The sequence below is a fragment of the Schistocerca cancellata genome, chromosome 12, assembly GCF_023864275.1.
Source record: "Schistocerca cancellata isolate TAMUIC-IGC-003103 chromosome 12, iqSchCanc2.1, whole genome shotgun sequence".
Lineage (NCBI taxonomy): Eukaryota > Metazoa > Arthropoda > Insecta > Orthoptera > Acrididae > Schistocerca > Schistocerca cancellata.
In genome coordinates this window covers 33,552,366-33,573,926 of record NC_064637.1, presented here as the reverse complement: position 1 = coordinate 33,573,926, position 21,561 = coordinate 33,552,366, and the positions used below count along the sequence as shown (strand labels likewise).

The 21,561-nt window shown below is 42.3% G+C and overlaps 1 protein-coding gene across 2 annotated transcripts in view; it reads right to left on the bottom strand.

Moving 5' to 3' along the window:
• Nucleotides 1-21,561, bottom strand: part of LOC126109677 (uncharacterized) — a 96,985-nt gene that overhangs the window by 60,073 nt on the left and 15,351 nt on the right. For both annotated transcript variants that reach the window (XM_049914727.1, XM_049914728.1), the window contains 3 exons: nt 19,503-19,931; nt 9,670-9,871; nt 3,199-3,506 (listed from right to left, as the gene is read on the bottom strand). In XM_049914727.1, the coding sequence (XP_049770684.1) occupies nt 3,199-3,506; nt 9,670-9,871; nt 19,503-19,906 (914 nt within the window). In that variant the 5' untranslated portion in view covers nt 19,907-19,931. The remainder of the gene's footprint in view (nt 1-3,198; nt 3,507-9,669; nt 9,872-19,502; nt 19,932-21,561) is intronic.

Sequence of the window (21,561 nt, the reverse complement as noted above, 5' to 3'; positions counted from 1 at the left end):
ATGCCATAAAGGCCTCGGGAGACTATGGGAAAGCTGGTCACTCAGGAATGGGTGGCAATGAACAAGCTGATAGGTGATGGTTAAATGAAATGATCAAACTGAATAAAAAACAAAAATGTGGAAGGCTAATGATGCCAAAGCCATGTTTTAAGAGAAGTTCTGTAATCCTGGACTTCAATAAGAGGCAGATTAAGTTTCGTGCCTGGTCATAGGAACTTCAGGAAACACCTGCACACTATGGGAACAGAGAAAGACGATCCTAAGAGCAGACTGTGGTGTAGTGGACAAAACTGTACGAAATTTAGTTATCTGGTGTAAAGCACTGGTGGCCAAAAGACGCACAATATTTGGGTCACAAATTCCTGAACAGATTGTGTGTATCAAAGACATACTAAAGGGACTCCCACTGCTCTTAAAGAGCATTGGCCGGCTTTACTAGAATGGCATGGAGAGAACACACACACACAAGCACAGTTTCAGTGTGGACAATGGGGCACTAAGTCCACTGTGGTTTTGTCTCTGATAAAAAAATCAAATTAGGTTTTCAAAACTAAGCTTCCAATGTGTCTGGAAAAAAAAGTTTGAGCCAGTGTATCTTACCAGTTTTGACTTCTAGCAGCCAGACTTTCATTTTAATGCAAAATCCTTTCATTTAGAAACTGGGGGTTCTTCAGCGAGCTGTGCTGAAATGCACATTGGAAATCACTGGGAGAGATAGGGGAACACATAAGTGGGTCAGGGACAGAATGCTGAAAAAGACAATTAGAATAATGCAATGGACGTGGGCAGGAAATGTAGACAGGCTAATGGACAGTACATGGAGCTAGGGAGCTATCTGCTGCAGTCTGAGAGATAGGACACTGATCTGACAAATGGCAGACAGAAGGCATTACAAAATATGCAGGTGACACATGGAAACATACAATGAAAACTGTAATGCAATGAAAAGTGCGGAGTGGACTTTTCTCTAGCAGTGAATGTCAAACAGTTGATGACGATGATTATGTACCTTGTAATGAGAATTTAAAAAAAAAACACAAAACATAATTCAGGGTTTTAACTGAGAAAAACTGTTTTTCATGCATCTCAATGTTTATTATGACATATCTCCAGAGCCGTGTTTCATGCAATGATATCTACATCTACTTCTACATGATTACTCTGCAATTCACAATTAAGTGGTAGGCAGAGAGTTCATCTAACCACCATCAAGCTGCTTCTCTAGTATTTCACTCTCAAAAAGTGTAGGGTAAAAACAAACATTTAAATCTTTCTGTGTGAGCTCTGATTTCTCTTATTTTATCATGATAATCATTTCTCACTATGTAGATGGGCGCCAAAAAAATGTTTTCACACTCTGAGGAGAATGTTAGTGATTGAAATTTCACAAGAAGATCCTGCCGAAATGAAAGAGCCCTTCGTTTTAATGATTCCCACCCCAACTCATGTGTCATATCTACAGTATTCTCTCCCCTAATAAAATGAGCTGGCCTGCTTTGAACTTTTTTGATGTCCTCCATCAATTTTATCACCATGCGGATCCCGCACTGCACAACAACCTTCCCGTAGAAAGTGGACATGTCTTCAGTTTGGTTTCCCCACAACATTATCTGTGTGATCTTTCCAATTTATGTTACCTGTAATTGTAATACCCAAATATTTAGCTGAATTTATGGCCTTGAGATTTGTGCGATTTATTGTGTAACCATACTTAAGCAGATTCCTTTTAGTACTCATGTGGATGACTTCACACTTTTCATTACTTATTGTCAACTGCCACTTTTCACACCATGAAGATATCCTTTCAAAATAATTTTGCAAGGGTGGGGGTGGGATAGGTGTGTGTGTGTGTGTGTGTGTGTGTGTGTGTGTGTGTGTGAGAGAGAGAGAGAGAGAGAGAGAGAGAGAGAGAGAGAGAGAGAGAGAGAGAGAGAAAGTTTCAACGAGATTGAAGTTATGTGTCAGATTTGTTAGGAGTTGCTAAGTGCCCTCATTTTCAAATAATGGGTAACATAGTCCGGATTATCTGTGCAGTGTGACTTACACCATCTCAAGACATCTACACAGTTCGTAACATGACTTACTGGGTTAAACATCTAACTAAGATCATACATTTTAATGACTAGATTATGATGGCATTTTAATGTTTAAATGTTGCCAGTAATTATATGAAATGCTAAAAATCAAATTTTTGTTGCCCCCCCCCCCCCAACCCCCAAGCAGTTTAACAGGCAATCTACAACTGAGATCAGATGATTTTAGCCAATTAGTGTTAATGTATGAGGGTTGGAGCAAAAGTCATTTCAACTATTTTTTCATTGCAGAAACCACCCCAGTGGGAAAATGCCACACGTACTAGACAGATGAAAGGACAAGGTAGAACTATGTGTGTGAACATGGTGCCTTCATATTTATTACAGTAGTGGACAATACTGATTTCACGGTGCAAAATGATTACAAGCACAGCACACGCAGCTGACATGACAAAACTGGGTATAAGGGCCCTCAAAGTAGTCCCCACAACATTCACCACACGCAGCAGAAGGAGGGGATGGCGCTGAGTACTGCCCACTTCACTATTTGGTGCACCGAGTCCGAATCGGGTACTCTGTTGTCGTACGGCATTGGCGACGTCCTTTCATGTCACAAACTGCCTAGTGGGTAGCGGCAGGTGCTCCCATTCTTCCATCCTCATCATCACAGATGCCACCATGCACACTCTGCCTAATGTCGTTTCATGTTGTAAAATTGCACTGTGCACTGTCAGCTCCTCACACATCATTAGTAGTGTGTGGTGAACACTGCTGGGGAGTATTCTGACAGTCTTTAGACCCAGTTTTGTTATGTCAACTGTGTGTGTGAGGGGGGGGGGGGGGGGGGGGGGCGAGTGCACACGCGCCCACATACTATGCTACACTCATTTTGTGCCACAAAACCAGTATTGCCCTGTACACTATCATAACAAGTAGGTGAGGCAAGTTCTTCGGATGTGCACACATGTGGTCCCCAGGTTGTCCTTTAATCTGTGTGTGTCACTTTTCCCAACAAGGCTAGTATCTAGGGGAAAAAAAAATTGCAATGACTTTTTCCCCAGCCTACATAGATACACGGTTTGCCCACGGAACAAAAATTAATGTATGTGACACCAGGTCACTCAGTTTTCAGTACCACCCTCTCAGCAAACTTCCGAACACGCACCTCCTCGACTCCATGGACCACCGGACACCCAGGTACTTGAGGTTGCGGCTCTTGGCCCTGAGGAAGTAGGCGAGGTCCTCGAAGTCGTAGTACATGTGGCCAAGGTCCACCTCGGACAGCTGCGGGCAGCCGTCGGCCAGCGGGCGCAGCAGGACGCGCCGGTCGGTCGCCGAGTACTCCTCCAGCTGCAGCCAGTGCAGGTGCTGCAGCTGCGACAGCGCCTCCACGAACTTCGGGCTCTGCAGCAGGTGGTTCGAGATACGCAGCGTGTGGATCTTCGAGCACTTCTCCACCAGGCTCTTCATCACCTGCAAGCGGACACCCGTCTCGACACTGCAATGACGTACGAAATGTTTGCTGCAGAAGTGACGTGTCCACAATTTTTTTTTTCTCGGACAATTTTAGCTGAAAAATTGCGGGATTTGTTCTGGGGTATCGTGGAATGTTCCTGCTTCGGCCCCTTGTAGTCTCACGAATTCCGATAGGTGACAGCACTATATGTAGCCTACCCAATGGTGTCTGTTCTGGAGGCACATTCCAAGTAGAAAGAGTTTCATTTGGAAGGAAACCGGAGCACTGCAGATCAGGGTGGCTATTCAAATATGGAAAAAAAAGAATTCCTTGAGAATTCCAGGTGTGAGGAAGAAGATGGTGTCACGAGGTTCCTGATAAATTAACGGAAAGAGGGGGCAGCGTACCACAATAATGACTTTTCTTTCGTCTCAGCTGAGCCACACACTAGCCACAAGCAGTAGTTTAACCACAGTTTTCAAACAGCGATAATTTATATGGAATTATATTCATGTATAGGGTTGCCATAATCCAAGAACGAAAATCAAAGACAAAATTCGGTGATTATAAACATGTGGTTGAAACACGGACCGATATGTTGTGCAAGTGACCGTTGGTTTGCATTTCAGTTTAATCTTCATCATTACTTTACAGTGGTAATTATGAAGATGTGGTTGAAACCTGGTATCACACAATGTCCTTTCACCTTACTGCACATCAGCCAAATCTTCATAATTACCATAATTCAAACAGTAATTCGGTCAGCGAAGAAGCTGTAATTAACAAAGAAAATTAATGCAAGCATTAATGGTGTCTGTAAAGGAATGGTCAAGGATGAAGAAAATTAATTGCAACTGACATTAAATAACTTTTTAATTAAACCACTGAACACAAATTATTAACATGTACACAATCATGTGCAACAATTGATATATATCTTTCACTTTATGCTATAAACCAGTCGTATTTCTCTGAGCCCTGGACAGATGAAAGAAACTCACTCTGAGCGATTCTGAAGTGACACGGAATATCATCACAGGTTTCAACAGCTATCGTCAAGTTTGCAGGAGTTATGAAACACTTGATTGGTGGCCAGTGGCAAAACTTAAGTAAAAAGTTTTTTTTACTTACTAGCCATTTTTTTCGCGGACAATTTCCTCTTCGTCCAGGACACCCATCTTCGAGCATAAAATCGCAGACTGTCCGCGAAATCCGCGATGTATGGTAACCCTATTCATATACCTGATACACTTTGAAATATTAAGTATTTTAAAACTTGTGATTTATAAAACTACTCAAAGTTCAGGTTCAATGCTAGGTTAAAAATGCAGAATTTCTCTAGATTTTATGAAATTCGGTGAGATTTCCCTGATTTTTCCATGTAACAGGTAATTCCCTGACATTCAGGTTTTCCAGAAGAATCATCACTCTGCAGATATTCATAGGAGCTTGCAGAATGTATACAGAGACCTGACAGTGAACAAAAGCAAAGTCACTGGGTGACGAGTCTATCATTACAACAAAGCCACTCAGATCTGTCCCACCTCCCACATGCCAGTTGGCCACACACAGCTGTGATTCTTGCAATGTTGGAATGTGCAGACACACTCACTCAAGGGATCAACACCTTACAGCAAAAAACCTCGTTGCTCAACTGGTCATCTCTACTGGCAATGCTGATACTGTAGTCCACCAGTTAGTGTGCTCAAAGATACGTGCCCACTCGGTTCCTTGCCAGCAGACAGCAGACCGTGAAGATCAATGAGCACAGCCTAGTTAGTTGCACGTTACGAGGTGGATTGTGACAATTTTTTGTCAAACACTGTCACAGTCGATGAAACTTGGTTTCATTGATTCAAACCTGAAACAAAATGGTAATCCATGAAGTGACACCACATCACCTGCTCTCAGAAGAAAAAGTTCCCAGCCACATCCCCAGCCAATGAAGTCAATCAATGGTCTTTGGAAACTCTGAAGGGTCACAACACACTTCCCTGGAGCACATCTGAATTTACTGCTACATCTGACGATGACTCTCCATCCGAGATAAGATGCTGTGTCCTTCCTACCAAAAAAGTCCTTAATTCAGTCGTAAGTTTTACTCGATACCCCGAGGTAGTACTTTTGACAATAAGAATAGGTGTGGTGCTGAGAAAATGCTGTTTGGAAATCAAGAAATAGTCCATCTATTTGCCTTGATCTAGAGCTTTCAGTACATCATATCTTCGAAATCCATGCAGGTTGGCATTGAGGTGGTCACTCTGTTCAAGATATCTTATTATGTTTGAGCTCAGAGTATGTTCTAAGCTTCTACAATAAATTAATGTCAAGGATATTGGACAGTAGTCAATTGGATGAAAATCAGTGTGGGTTTAGGCCTCTTAGAGGTTGTCAGGACCACATCTTTAGCTTACGGCAAATAATGGAGAAGTGTTATGAGTGGAACAGGGATTGTATCTATGCTTCATAGATCTAGAAAAGGCATATGACCGGGTTCCTAGGAGGAAGTTATTGTCTGTTCTACAAGATTATGGAATAGGAGGCAAACTTTTGCAAGCAATTAAAGGTCTTTACATGGATAGTCAGGCAGCAGTTAGAGTTGACGGTAAATTGAGTTCTTGGTTCAGAGTAGTTTCAGGGGTAAGACAAGGCTGCAACCAGTCTCCACTGTTGTTCATATTATTTATGGATCATATGTTGAAAACAATAGACTGGCTGGGTGAGATTAAGATATGTGAACACAAAATAAGCAGTCTTGCATATGCGGATGACTTAGTTGTGATGGCAGATTCGATTGAAAGTTTGCAAAGTAATATTTCAGAGCTAGATCAGAAATGTAAGGACTATGGTATGAAGATTAGCATCTCCAAAACGAAAGTAATGTCAGTGGGAAAGAAATATAAACGGATTGAGTGCCAAATATGAGGAACAAAGTTAGAACAGGTGGACGGTTTCAAGTACTTGGGATGCATATTCTCACAGGACGGCAACATAGTGAAAGAACTGGAAGCGAGGTGTAGTAAAGCTAATGCAGTGAGCGCTCAGCTACGATCTACTCTCTTCTGCAAGAAGGAAGTCAGTACCAAGACTAAGTTATCTGTGCACCGTTCAATCTTTCGACCAACTTTGTTGTATGGGAGCGAAAGCTGGGTGGATTCAGGTTACCTTATCAACAAGGTTGAGGTTACGGATATGAAAGTAGCTAGGATGATTGCAGGTACTAGTAGATGGGAACAATGGCAGGAGGGTGTCCACAATGAGGAAATCAAAGAAAAACTGGGAATGAACTCTATAGATGTAGCAGTCAGGGCGAACAGGCTTAGATGGTGGGGTCATGTTACACGCATGGGAGAAGCAAGGTTACCCAAGAGACTCATGGATTCAGCAGTAGAGGGTAGGAGGAGTCGAGGCAGACCGAGGAGAAGGTACCTGGATTCGGTTAAGAATGATTTTGAAGTAATAGGTTTAACATCAGAAGAGGCACCAATGTTAGCACTGAATAGGGGATCATGGAGGAACTGTATAAGGGGGGCTATGCTCCAGACTGAATGCTGAAAGGCATAATCAGTCTTAAATTATAATGATGATGATGATGATGATGATGATGATGATGAGAAAATCATCTTCAGTTAGCTTTCTGTTAAATATTTCTGCACAAAACTGAACTCTTTTTCCTTCATCACTTTCTATTAAAGCTTTTCACATGACACACTCGAAGCTTTGGATCAAGGTAACCAGGTGGATGCAGTGTTTCTTGAATTCCGAGTTGAATTCCGATTTGATTCAGTACCACACCTACACTTGTCAAAAGTATGATCATATGGGGTATCAAATTAAATTTGTGACTGGATTGAGGACTTTTTGGTAGGGAGGACACAGCATGTTATCTCAGATGGAGAGTCATCGTCAGATGTAGAAGTAAGTTCGGGTGTGCCCTAGGGAAGTGTGTTGGAACCCTTGCTGTTCATGTTGTATATTAATGACCTTGCATACAATATTAATAGTAAAATTAGGGTTTTTGCAAATAATGCGGTTATCTGCAGTGAAGTACTATCTGAAAGTAACTTCACAAATATTGATTTCAGAATGGTGCAGAGATTGGCAACTTGCACTAAATGTTCAGGAATGCAAAATTTTGCACTTCACAAATTGAAAAAATGTAGTATCCTATGACTATAATATCAATAAGTCACTGTTGGAATTGGCCAACTCATGCAAATACCTAGGTGTAACACTTTGTAGGGATACAAAATGGAATAGTCACATAGGTTCAGTCATGGATAAACAGGTGATATACTTGTTTATTGGTAGAATACTGGGGAAGAGCAATCAGTCTACAAAAGAAATTGCTTACAAATCTCTCATGCAACCAGTTCTAGAGTACTGCTCAAATAAGTGGGATCCATGCCACATAGGACTAACAGGGGATTGTGAACGTACACAGAGACAGCCAACACGAATAGTCACAGGTTTGTTTAATCCATGGGTGAATCGCAGAGATTATGAAGAAACTGAAATGGCAGACTCTTGAAGACAGACATAAAAATTATCCTGAGAAAGTCTATAAACAAAGTTCCAAGAACTGGCTTTAAATGATTACTCCAGGGATATTTTACAACCCCCTATGTATTACTCACACAGTGACCGTGAGGATAACATTAGAATAATTACTGCGTACACAGAGGCATTCAATCAATCATCTTTCCATGCTCCACACATGAATGGAACAGGAAGAAACCCTAGTAACTATTAAAATGGGACGTACTCTCTTCCATGCATCTCAGAGTGGTTTGCACAGTAGAGATGAAGATGTAAATGTAGCAACAGTTCCAATTTATAGGGTTTGAAACAAATACTAACAAAGAGATAGAGGGGCTGGCCAGTACTTACCTCAGCTCAGTACAGCCGATAGATACACATAAAACAGAACCGAAAATTACATTCCTAGCTTTCGGAACAGATGTTCCTTCATCAGGGAGGAGAGAGGGGAAAGAAAGGGAAGAAGGGAAAGGAGATTCAGTTACTCACAACCCAGGCTATGAAGCAACAGGGAAAGGAAAATAGGGATGGTAGCAAGGATGGAGGCATGGTTGTCAGAATATCTTTGGCTTCCCTCTGACAACCATGCCTCCATCCTTGCTACCATCCCTATTTTCCTTTCCCTGTTGCTTCATAGCCTGGGTTGTGAGTAACTGAATCTCCTTTCCCTTCTTCCCTTTCTTTCCCCTCTCTCCTCCCTGATGAAGGAACATCTGTTCCGAAAGCTAGGAATGTAATTTTCGGTTCTGTTTTATGTGTATCTATCGGCTGTACTGAGCTGAGGTAAGTACTGGCCAGCCCCTCTATCTCTTTGTTAGTATTTGTTTCACATCTTTATATGAGATTTTCCATTAATTATTTTAATTTATAGGGTTTGAAAGACAAGCTTTTCCATACCACCTTCTCCAACTCTAGGCACATTGAATTCTAAGCAGGCACATGTCATGTCACCGATTTACCCATACTACGAATGTAAAACTGCTGAACTTGTTCAATTGCTGTGTCAGAGGTTGCTGGCCAATCCTGACCCGGCATCCTGTGTGAAACAATTGTACCAATTAATAATAGTTTGTCTTTGAGTTGGTAGATGAATTGTGTCTGATATATAGCAGCAGATTTGGATTCATAAAACCATAAACAACACCATGTACACTCTGCACCATTATACAACTTCATCGTGACTGTTTGAATAATTCTTTCACACATGCCACCCAGTGGGAATGTCGGGAACTCAAAGTGTTGGTTGGCAATAAAACTTCATGATATGCTGCATTCAGTGCTCTATCAAACATTTCTGTGAGTTAATTACCCTTTTCACACTTAAGATTATTTTTGTTTTATTAATTTATAAACACCCTGTATCTAAAAAAATATTGTAGTTCTTCAACAATTGCTTTTACTTGTATCCCATATAATGAACATCATTGCATGCATAAATAGTAGTAATAGTAACAGAAATAGTAATAGTAGCCTTAGTCGTAGTAGTAGTAGTAGTAACAAAAACAATAATAAAATTTTCCAGAGCTGCTTTTTGTTAACAAAATATACTTCTTGATCGTATTGTAGTCAAATGGCTGTTACTTCCTGCATTGTTCTTATTCTACACCAGAGTGTGTGACATAGGTGAAAGAGAGGACTTACCGAGTAGCTCAGTTTCTGCGTGGCACCAATCTGCAGATTGGTCAGCTGTCGGCAGTTGGTGTAGAGGGCGCGAAAGACGCTCGACTTGGCTCCCCGCTGGATGAGCACCGTGCGCAGGTTTGGCGCATTGTAGAGTGTCTGCACCGCCTCCCGGTCCGTTTTGTCGCCCCTTCGAGTGGCGGAGTGGCTGCAGCACCAGCTCCTGCGACAATGACACACTGCAGACTCCACTTCCACACTGTATCTACGGCACATCGACTAGAGCCACTCAGCAGATTTGGTCAAACAGTTAGTAACTGAGTTTCCAAGTAGCGTGCTATTAACATCACCTATGTGCATCACCTAAAACTCGCACTGAAAATATTGTGGAAACAAAGTGCTACTGCTGTGTGGTTTTCACACAATGTATTGATAGTCTGGAGCTCATACTGTTACCCAAACAACAGATTGTAATAATACTTTTTTATGCAAACATACACTTTTTTAAATGGAACAATGCCTATTAACATTAACAAACTAAAAGTAGGGTCAATCAGAATGTCAGTTGTGTTTGTCACAGGATTCTAGTGTGAGTCATCTGAGATGCTGTATTTTGAAAAGTTCCCAGTCGGATACTTGTACAATGCCTGTGGTAGCACAAATTAAAAAACAACAAAGTGCATAAACTAGTTAGGTGGATTCTGACCAGTGACATGACAACTGACCATCACAGGTTGTGTTCAAAATGACCACCAGCAGTGCCAATATATGCTTTCAGACTGGTATGGAACAACTGGTGCACACGTGCTAGCATTTCAGTGGAGATGTCCGAGAAGGCTGCAGTAATAAATCATTACGTATCATTGAGTGTAGTTGGTACATCTTTCTAGACAGCAGCTCTCAGCTTTCTCCACAGAAAAAAAAAAAGCCTACAGGCATGAAACACTGGGAACAGACCTGGAAATGTACAGGCCCTCTATGTCCAATCCAAAAATTTGGAAACAATTTGTGAAGACATGCTGTAGTGCTTTGTGCACTATGGGCTGGACAGCCAACATGTTGTGCCACAGGTTCCTCCTAGTCTGCAGAGGAACATACTCTAGCCTATGTGGGAGATGCTCTGTTAAGAGGCTGCGATACTTTTGCATATCTAGTGTTCTGTCGATGAAAAGCAGACCTATTAGCTGATGCTTCACTATCGACACTCTTACACTCCATGGGCACTGATTATCCACCTAACAAAATCAATGGGGATTGTCAACAGTACACGTTTTGACAGTTTACCTGGCCATCATTGGTAAATGTTGCTTCATCACTAAATAAGACACATGATACATCCAGAGTATCCTCTCTTAATACCCATCCAGAGAATTTAACACAGTTCTCAATCATTTCCATGCAGCTCTCGATGGAGAGACGTGATAGGGACGGGACCTGTATCAATTCAGAATGCGTAAGACATTTGCCAGACTCACGCCACTTTGTCGTGCGATCGCTTGGGAGTTAATGTGCGTATCAAGTGCAATAGTAGCAAGAACATTAACTTCCCCCTCTTCTGTCATTACTTGTTTCCTTCTGTTGCATTTCTGGGTGTTCACTAGCACTTTCACATGACGGGTTCAGGAGGTTGACAAATAATTGACAGGATGGTTGACATCTTGTCGCATACACCATACAAGAATGAACTGCATTCCTCCTACACTCTTCATACACCATGAGCATGTCAGCTTTTTCTACATTGGTAAATCTCATTGTCCATTCACAGTCTACTACTTGGACTGTCACGCACTAACTGAACAGCATATCACAGTGTACTCGAAGAACACACAAGCACACTAAAAACAAACATAACAACATTGTACCTAGTTGTAAAATGTAAACTTTCACCACTGGAAATTTTACAGTTAATAAAATTTTCCATGCTATTATGTCGTGGTCGAATGAATTTCACTTTAAAACCCGACGTTTTGTCCCCATCCGCAGAGGACATTCTCAAGGGGTTGGTTGGTTGATTGAGGGGCGGGAGAGGACCAACAGTGAGGTCATCGGTCTCATCAGGGAAGGATGGAGAAGAAAGTCAGACATGCCCTTTCAAAGGAACCATCCCGGCATTTATGGAAATCACGGAAAACCTAAACGGGATGGCCAGACATGGGTTTGAACCATCGTCCTACCAAATGTGAATCCAGAATGCTAACCACTGTTCCGCCTCGCTCGGTCATTCTCGAGGGGTGTCGTAACTTTGTCGAATGTCCGATTCACACTCTGGCTCGCTACTGATTACAGCAAAATTCCGCTTCACCAAGCTTCCACGCAGTGGTGTGACATCACCTGTACTGATTATGTTAGTGCAAATGGCTGTTGTCGACTGCTGTAGTCTGCTAATGCTATCATCCCACGGCGGAAGTCTGGTACACATCATCTTCAGCACCGGAATCCAAATGTCATTCAATTTCATGCCCTCCTCCTTCCTATTGGACTTCCTGGTGTGTTTTGCAATATCTATGGCATTTCTGTATAGCCTTTCACAGTATCCACTTTGGCTGATAGTACTTTAGTCCAATCAAACTGCATGTGGTGGTCTCCTGGCTGTAAGGCATGTTCCGCAACCGCTGAACTGTCATCTCCCTTCTTCTGCAATTGTCCTTGTGCTCTTCGAGTCATTTTTTGACAGTTCTTTTTGTAGTACACACGTACACCTCCCCACAACTACACGTAATCCTACAAATTCTGCATTTTCCAGCAGTTGGTGAGCATCATTGGCTGATTTTTGGTGATCTTGTATCTTTTGTGCAGGTGTGCAGATTACCGCAATATCCCACTTTTTCACAATTTTTTCCTATGCCGTCAGTCATGTCCTTAATGAATGGCAGGAAAACTTCTGATTTCACCGGCACTTGAGAATCATAATAATTTCTACATGGTGGTCTCAACATTCTTTTCACCTCAGCGAATGAATAACCATTCTTGAGCAATGCACTGGTGAGATGTTTTAATTCTGCTCCAAGCAGATCGGGTTCGCATGTTTTCCTTGCTCTATCCACCAACGTTTTATGATGCCTCACTTTTGTTGTGGGTGGTTGTTCGAATCCTGGTGCAGGCAACGTGTGACCCAAGCTACCATCATCTTTCTTGAAAACTAGTATGTTCAAATGTGTGTGAAATATTATGGGACTTAACTGCTAAGGTCATTAGTCCCTAAGCTTACACATTATTTAACCTAAATTATCCTAAGGGCAAACACACACACTCATGCCCAAGGGAGGACTCGAATCTCCGCCGGGACCAGCCGCACAGTCCGTAACTGCAGCGCCTTAGACCACTCGGCTAATCCCGCGCGACTGAAAACTAGTACATCAAGAAAATTTAATCTTCCGCCTGCCTCCTCCACCTCGGTAAACTCAATCTTCGGACAGGTCACATGTTTGTGAAAATGATTCAGTTCCTCCCTGCCATGCCGCAACAGAAAAAAACATATCATCCACGTAATGGAACCAGATAATTGGTTTCTTGTTCACAGTTTCCAGTGCCTGCTCCTCAAATTTTTCCATAAAGAAGATCGCTATAACCGGGCTACTTCATGATAACACACATCCCTGTACAGCAAATGTCATAATGCAGAAGCTGCGTCAACTCAAGAATGAGGCACTTGAGCCTCCTCACTATAGTCTTGATCTCACCCCACACAATTATCACTGCCTTTGGTCCATTAAACAAGACCTTGAAGGGTCAACAATCCCTGTCAGACGATTTAGTGCAGCAGACAGTTACAGACTTCTTCACACAGCAGGACATAATGTTTTACCAAATGGGTATCTTCAACCTAGTGCTCAGTGAAAAGATAGTCTCAATGCTCACAGAGATTTTGCCTGATTGGTATACCAATCCTCGACTGTATCGCCTTTCTAACGGAAACTTTTCGTTGGCCCTTACACGTTCATTTCACATTTCATAGTTACATTTACGTCCCTGACTAGAACAACTATTTTCCCACAATGGAATACATCTAGAATTAAGAATGCTCCACATTAATAACGTCTTGGCAGGGAGATGAAATACCAGAAGAATCGAGGTGCACTAAAGTTATTTCATTGTTCAGAAACCGAGACAGAAGTAACACAACTAATTACAGCAGACTCACTCTTCTGAATGTTTCTTTCAAATCCACAGCAAAATAATTAATTAAAGGCTTCAAAACATCTGATTCAATTTTATGTTTCCCTATACGCCTGTACACCAAGGTTTATACAAAAATACCAAAATAAGAAAAAATACCTTCAAAAAGCTGCAAAAAGAAACGGAGGTAAACCAGGTAGTATGGCAAGGTGCAGTATATCATCAAGACTGTTCAGCATCTACACTGATGACCTGGTCAGGGACTGGATGAAGAACAGAATACCTCAGGTTACAAGAACTGTGCCAGGCAAATTTCTAAATACAATGCTTTTTGTCAACGACCAGGTAATGATACAGGACAGTGAAGACAATTACAAGTAGTGGTACAGAGATTAAACAATTGCTATAGCAAGAATGATTTGTGGAACAATTAAGATACAATGACATACTGGTACAGGTTGTGCATAGCTCTGAACACATTGACTGGACAATAGTAATACAGGTTACAGAATAGGCCAAGCACTCATTTGCGATCACTTAAATAATACCGTTTCTTTGGCTGCTCACCAGAGGTCGTCAGCGGCCAACCCAGGTGGTCTCTATAAGTGAGCCTCTGAACTGTATGGACACGTGACCTCTGAAATCACAGACATCTTCAGTGGAGGTACATCACTCATCCCTTCTACAGGGTTGGGAAAGCCACATAAAAACACCGGGCACAGAAAAATACATGGCACAGAAAAAATTACATAGTACAGAAAAATGTATGGTACAGAAAAAGCACTGGTACTGTGAAAGAGAAGCACTCATCTTAAGGTACTGAGATTACAAGTCACAGTAAACACCGATGACGGCACTGACATCCATTTCATTGCCCAGCGATGGCACCTGCTGCAGCATGTGGTTCGTAGGCACCAGTAAGTAGGGGCAAAAGTGACAAGGGGGCAGGCTGGTGCACTGTGCTCCCCCCCATTTCGTGATAGGCCATAGGGTAGGACCGCGGACAGCATCTCCATAGCAACATCCTCATCGAGGTCAGCAGTTGATGCCGGACGCATCAGCGAGGGTGACGGAGATGACGGAGAGACAGGACCCAGCAAAGAGGGCAGCGGTGGCTGCAGTATCACGTGCAGGGGGTGCTGCACCGGTGACAGCAGTCGAGGAGTGAGAGGGAGGCAGGAACCCCAGGCAGCTGTGAGATGCGAACAGGCATCGGCAGCTGCAGGAGCAGCACAGGAGGCATTGGGCCCTCCGGAACATATCCGACTGTGTGTGGCGACAGCTGGTCGAAGTGATGGGACATCCACCCATCAGGAATGCGGATGACACACAGGTGCCGGCTCGGTGATGCCAGCATACGGAGTGTCGGGTGCACCATGTGAAGGATGGTGCATGGTTGGCATCCATGTAGCAGCTCCACTGGGCTCTTGTCCCACATCGGAGTGAAAAGGTACGAACTCAAACAAAGAATGCCCTTAAGCAGCATTAGGGGACCTTTCAAATATATACTTCAGCACCAGATTTTTAAATGTCCCAATCACGTGTTCAGCCTCACTATCGGATTGATGACGAAATGGGGGAGCTGTGAGATGACAAAAAGCACTAGCCTGGCAAAAAGATCCAAATTCTTGAGAAACCACCTAGGGGCCCACTATCGGTAAGCACGGCATGTCGAAGTCCCTCAACTGCAAAAATCTTGAGACAGGGCAGAAATAGTGGCCGCCACGAATGTGGACGGAGAATGCAGCACACAGGTGTGAACTACAAAGAGTCAATACTAATTCAGGAAGAGCCCGTCAAAATCAACATTTAGACACTCCCACGGGCACTGCCGTGTCAGCCAGGGGGAAAGGACGCCCGCAGTGCTGCCTGTTGCTGAACACAGTGAGTGCAAAAAAGCCGCATAATATTCCCATCTATGAGCGGCGGCTCCATTATGCTCTGGGGATCATTTACGTGGGCACTCAGTGGAGTTTGTGCACAGCATCATGATGGAAAAGGAATATCTTACACTGGTTGCAGATCACGTACAACCCTTCATAACCATGATGTTTCCAGACAGCAGTGGCATTTTCAGCAAGATAATGACCCATGTCTTAAAGCCAGGAGTGTGATGGAGGAGTTCGAGGAACACAATGGCAAGTTCCAATTGATGTGTCGGCCCTCCAACTCGTCAGATTTGAACCCAATCGAACTCATCTGGGATACGATTGAATGTGGCATCAGAACTCATCGTCCCCTCCCTGGAATTTGTGGGAATTATGTGACTACTGTGTGCTGATATGGTGCCAACTCCCTCCATTGATCTACCAAGACTTCACTGTTTCTATGTCGAGATGAGTCACCACTATTATCAGTGTGAAAGGTGCACAAACCGGCTATTACAAAGGTGGTCATAATGTTCTGGCTGATCAGTTTACCAATCACAGAATGTGCATTAATCGTGACACTGAAGTCGATGCAGAGGCGAAGCTTACCTGTTAGATTCTTAACGATGACCTGTGGTGTAACCCATTCACTGGAAGAAATGTGCCGAATGACACATAGCGACATCAAACTGTCTAATTTGGCCTCGACAGAGTTGTGCAACACGACAGGCATCTGCTGTGCTTGAAATAACAAATGAGGGCAGGCAGAATCTTTGGTGATAAAGTGGGCCTGAAAACAAATAGCACAACCGAGCGCAAGTGAAAAACAGAAGCAAACTCTGAGCACAGGAACTCCAGTTGTTGATCCAGAATTTGATCTGACACTTAATTTACCTTATTGGCAATGGAGAAATCTAAAGTGTTAAACACATCTAACCCAAATAGGTCTGCGGTACGGGAATGATCCACAACAAGGAAGGTGAGAAGGCAAACAACAGATTTGAAAGAGACAAGAACAGAGATCTGACCTATGGTCGGAACCTGCTGTTTGTTATAGCTAACTAATTTCCATGAAACCTGTGTGAGCGTAGGGGAGCCCAAGTCCATGTACGTTTGTGCATTTACGAAAGTCACTACAGATCCTGTGTCCACGTGCATTTTTAGCAGTTTATTAAACTCTTGCAAATCAATAAACAATTTTTTCAGGGAAACAGTCATTGTAGAGATACAGTTTGTGTCCATCAGTGCAACGAGGACGAGTTACACACTCGTTTCAGATGAAGAAATACAGGCAAGCCAGAAGGCTATGATGCAGCTGCTGTTGTGACACAGCATGTAGCTGCTGTGGCTGAAACCGACACTGTCCCGTGCGGTGACGAGTAGAATGTTTTACTGCTGCAACAGCTTCCCCATCATCCTGAACACTTGCAGCGTGCCTAACAAGGGTTGACCGAGCAGCTTCCGATATCTCCCCCAAAGCAGTAATCTGATTACCTGCATTCTGCGACACTTCAAAAGACTGTGCTATATTGAGTACATCTGTAAGCATCTGATTCTCACATTAAGTGGTTTTTCACTGGCTTTCCTACCCGGGGCCAGACGAATAATAACATCATGCACCATGTGATCAGTGTAGGATTCGTGATGGGTACTAGTGACAAATTTACGACGACAGCTCAATCTGTAAGATTCTGCAGCTCAGGCTTTACAAGGTCGGTTTGGGCGTTTCCGAGGATGGTAGATTCTAACGCATTGTAATGACACGTGTCCTGTCATAGTAACAGATTGAAAGAATATTGCACATTTTATCAAAAGATAAGCTGGCCAGTTCTTGCAAAGGTGCAAGCTGGCACAACAATTGATAAATGCGTGGCAAAAGCCAGGAAAGAAAGAAAGCCCCCACATAAGTTTGCATTGCTAACACGGAAAACCTGCACATGTTGGTGGAATCATGTTTTGTAGGAGTCCCAATCTTCAGCTGATACGTCATATGCTGGAAAGGGCAATGGTTGCACTGATGGGAGAGTAACCTGCCGTGATTGTGCAGATGCCACCTCATTGAGAGCGGCAGTGAGAGCCTGCTGCTGGATAATAATGTGTTGGCAGTATTTTTTCCATCAACATGTTTGTCCGGTGACTCAGCACTGACACTAACATGTGTAGAAGACGTAACCCTCCCTCATTACCAAGTTTGCTATAACAAGAACTTATACAATTTATGAAACATAGTACTTTATAGAGAAACACACAAGATACAATGACAGAACAAGTTATGCGTAGCACTGAACATACTGGGAGGACAACAGTAACATAGGTTACAGAATAGGCTGAGCACTCGTTTGCGATCTCTTAAATAATACCGTCTCCTTGGCGGCTCACCAGAGCCTTTATAAGCAGGCCTGTGAACTGTATGGTTGCACGATCTCCAAAATCTAATGCATCACATGTGAAGGCACATTAACAATATATGCCTAAAAGTGGTACAGAGAGTAAACAATATAAGCCTAAATAATAATCTAAACATTTCAACAACAAAAACAAAAAGAATGGTCTTTTTAGGAAAGTACCCCACAAGGACTAAGATAACACAATGAAACAGGTGCCCCATTCCCATTATCTACGGCATGACATACCTTTTGAAGAAGAGACAGACATACGTAAGAAATGGCAAATATGTGGCACAATAAGAGGAACACTGAAAGATAAAACCAGAAGAAATTTTTTGAAGTCATGGCACTACCCAGAGTACTATATGGAGCAGAAAACTGGACATTAAGATCAAAAGGCATCTTCAAACATCAGAAATGAAGCTACTTAGATCGGTGAAAGGCTGCACAAGAGAAGATAGAACACGAAATGAAGAAATGAGAAGAGAACTGGAGGTACAGCCATTAACTGAAAAAGTAATCCAATGGAAGCAGGATTGGAAAGAGTACATAATGTGTTTGTCACCTCAAAGAATCCCTCAACAAGCAACAGAATACACTCCTATTGGGAGTAGGGAGTGTGGGAAGGCCAAGGAAGAGATGGTTAGGCCAGAACAGGTCATAAGGCCTGGAGAAGCAGGAGAAGAAGAAAAGAAGAATAAATAATGAAGCTTTAATTTTAATTTATACTGCTTTACCCTTTTCAATTTTCATCTTGAACTTCTTTTAGATATTTTGAGTAGTTGCTGTATTTCCACCGTGGGCCATGATCTTTGTGTGTGGTAGAGATATGCAAATGGAAGCGGTTTTTGGCTCGATTCATTTACTGTTGTCAATCTTCTGGCTTTGATATCCTCGCAGTTTGCCAATCCTATGAACAGTTGCTGGGTCTCTGACACAGAGGCCTGACAATTCGTAACCAGAAAATTGCCCTAGTCTTACAGGATGATCATTTTACAGTCATGACAGAGACCCAATTAATTTTAGTTAAGAGATATTCATGGATGGTGCTGGAGACAAATTAATGAAGAAAAAGGAGGGGGGGGGGGAGACATATACAAGTCTAGTATACTAACAAATTCCAGAACATTGTTCTCTTCAATGGGTGACCATCACCATCAAAACCATCACCCATAAGAAATAAACATCCCAGACACCTCAAAGAATATACCACTGGCTCACCTGAACTCTTTAGTACTCCAATTTGGGTTCATCAGATTTTTTTTCATATAAAAAATGACTGGCTTGATTCTAGAATTAGTTTAAATTAATGACTACGCACCCTCTGTCACTGCCTTAAAGGATATGAAGATAAAACATGTTCTCTATTCAAATTAAATAAAACGTGATTAAGAATACCAATTTTACATTTTAACCAGATATCAAGAACATTACTCTCCCCCAAAATGCAAAACAATCTTATTACACATGATACACATCTTACCTGACAACGTATACTTTGTCGTACCATAATTCCGCATCTTGGGACAGACACTTCCAACGCGAGCACACTTTCTGCACTACGTCTAAGAGCTCACTGAAGGTCAGGTACGACATGATCTTTATCATAATCTCATCCGGCAAGTCGAGAATGCTCGCACGATAGGTGGCCACACTGTTGCCAGTCTCAGAAGTGCACCCATTTTCCGATTCCTCCGCAGTTTTTGTCCCGGCTGCCTCAGAATCTCCCTTAATCCCATCAGTTTCATTAGACTCTGTGCAGTAACACACGGAACTGTTTCCATCTGCTGTTGGATTATGTCTGTCTTCTTCAAGTGCTGGACTCCCACCACTGGCAACTCCACCGTTGGCACTGGAGTTCTCGTGATACGTCGGATAAGAGGCCATGACCAGAGTTGTTGCAGCACCGTCACTAAAAGCAAATGACAACACCGTATTACAGTGTACATTACAAAAGACAAAAGAGAAAGAGAGAGAGAGAGAGAGAGAGAATGCACACGCACATTTCAATCACTCTTGGTAGACATCACACTTACTGCCAGGAGACCATTACCATGAAGCTGCAACTCAACTGTTTTAGAGAAAATTGAGTTTTAATATTTTAGACATGCTTATATACTTTGTATGGTCACTATTATATGAGGTGTCCACAGCTGAGCAAGTAAGCACTTAGTTTCATAATATCAAAGCCTATGGTTTGAATGTCATTGCTGGTACTTCTTTCTTCCACTCCCACATAATCCCAACAACAGATTTATTATAACTGTGCAAATTATTAATATTAATATTAATTATTTATTATTTTTCCATAATCTTTATCCCGAAAAAAATGAGAAAATTTTTTAAGGTAGATGGGGAATTAAAAAACAGGTTATACATGAATTTTCAATCAAATCACTACAGTCATTTTATTTGTGTTATTGTATCTACATTTTTGACATGTGTAACAAGTAATCTATTGACAACTGTGCAAACTGGAATTATGCTGATAGTAGAGACATGGAAAAACAATAATGAATGTTGAATTTTTGCATGCACATGTTTTTCAATGCGCCTATTGCAAAACAAACTTTGTTTACATCATAACCAATTCTCAGTCATCATACACTTTCGTTACATATCATGCATGTCTGTCCTTAGATTTACAGGGGAATGTAGAAGAAAATAAGTACAGGCAGAGAGATTTGATCCAGAGACCTCACACTTACGACACTGACCGCTTATTTGCTCGGCTGCGGAATCCTTTAATAATACTGACCTTAGAAACTATGTAAACACACCTAAAATTTTCAAACTCTATTTTATTGAGAACAGTTGAGAGTTGTGCCTTCCTGTTTACATCACAACAATATTAGGAGAAGGATAGATTGCCACTCACTATAAAGATGACCTATACATAATAGCTTTTGGCCAAAGTCTTCGTCAGCAAAGGAAAAAAAAAAACACACACACACACACAAAAAACCGCTACCACTAGCAGCTCCAAACAGAATGCAACTGTCAAAGATAAATAGCTATCTGGTGTGGGACAGGGAAGGGGGAGGGATAGCAGGGTATGGGTGGAGGGAGAGAAAAGTACTGTTTGGCAGGGTGTGCAGGGACTAGAGACCACCAAGCAATGTTGAAGTCCTAGCTGTGCTCTATACATCCTGCCAATACGAATCAAATTGATGGGAGGATGTCCTTATGGTTCCCCTTGTGTGTGTGTGTGTGTGTGTGTGTGTGTGTGTGTGTGTGTGTGTGTGTGTGTGTGTGTGTGTGTGTGTGTGTCGGGGAGGGAGGAGTTGTTGGAGCAAAACAGTGGTGGTGGTGGTGGTGGTGGTGGTGGTGGTGGTGGTATCAAGAACCTACTAAGATCTTTTAGCACTTCTCCCATTGTGCCATGAACTAAAGGGACCACTTTCACTGATTTCCAACACCATCACTGTTGTTCAGTTTTCAACTAATATCAGGCAAATTTTTCCAGTTATTTCATGTCAATTCTGCCATCACCTCAGAGAGCAATGTCAACTCGTATAAATACCTGGATATAACTGGGTAAA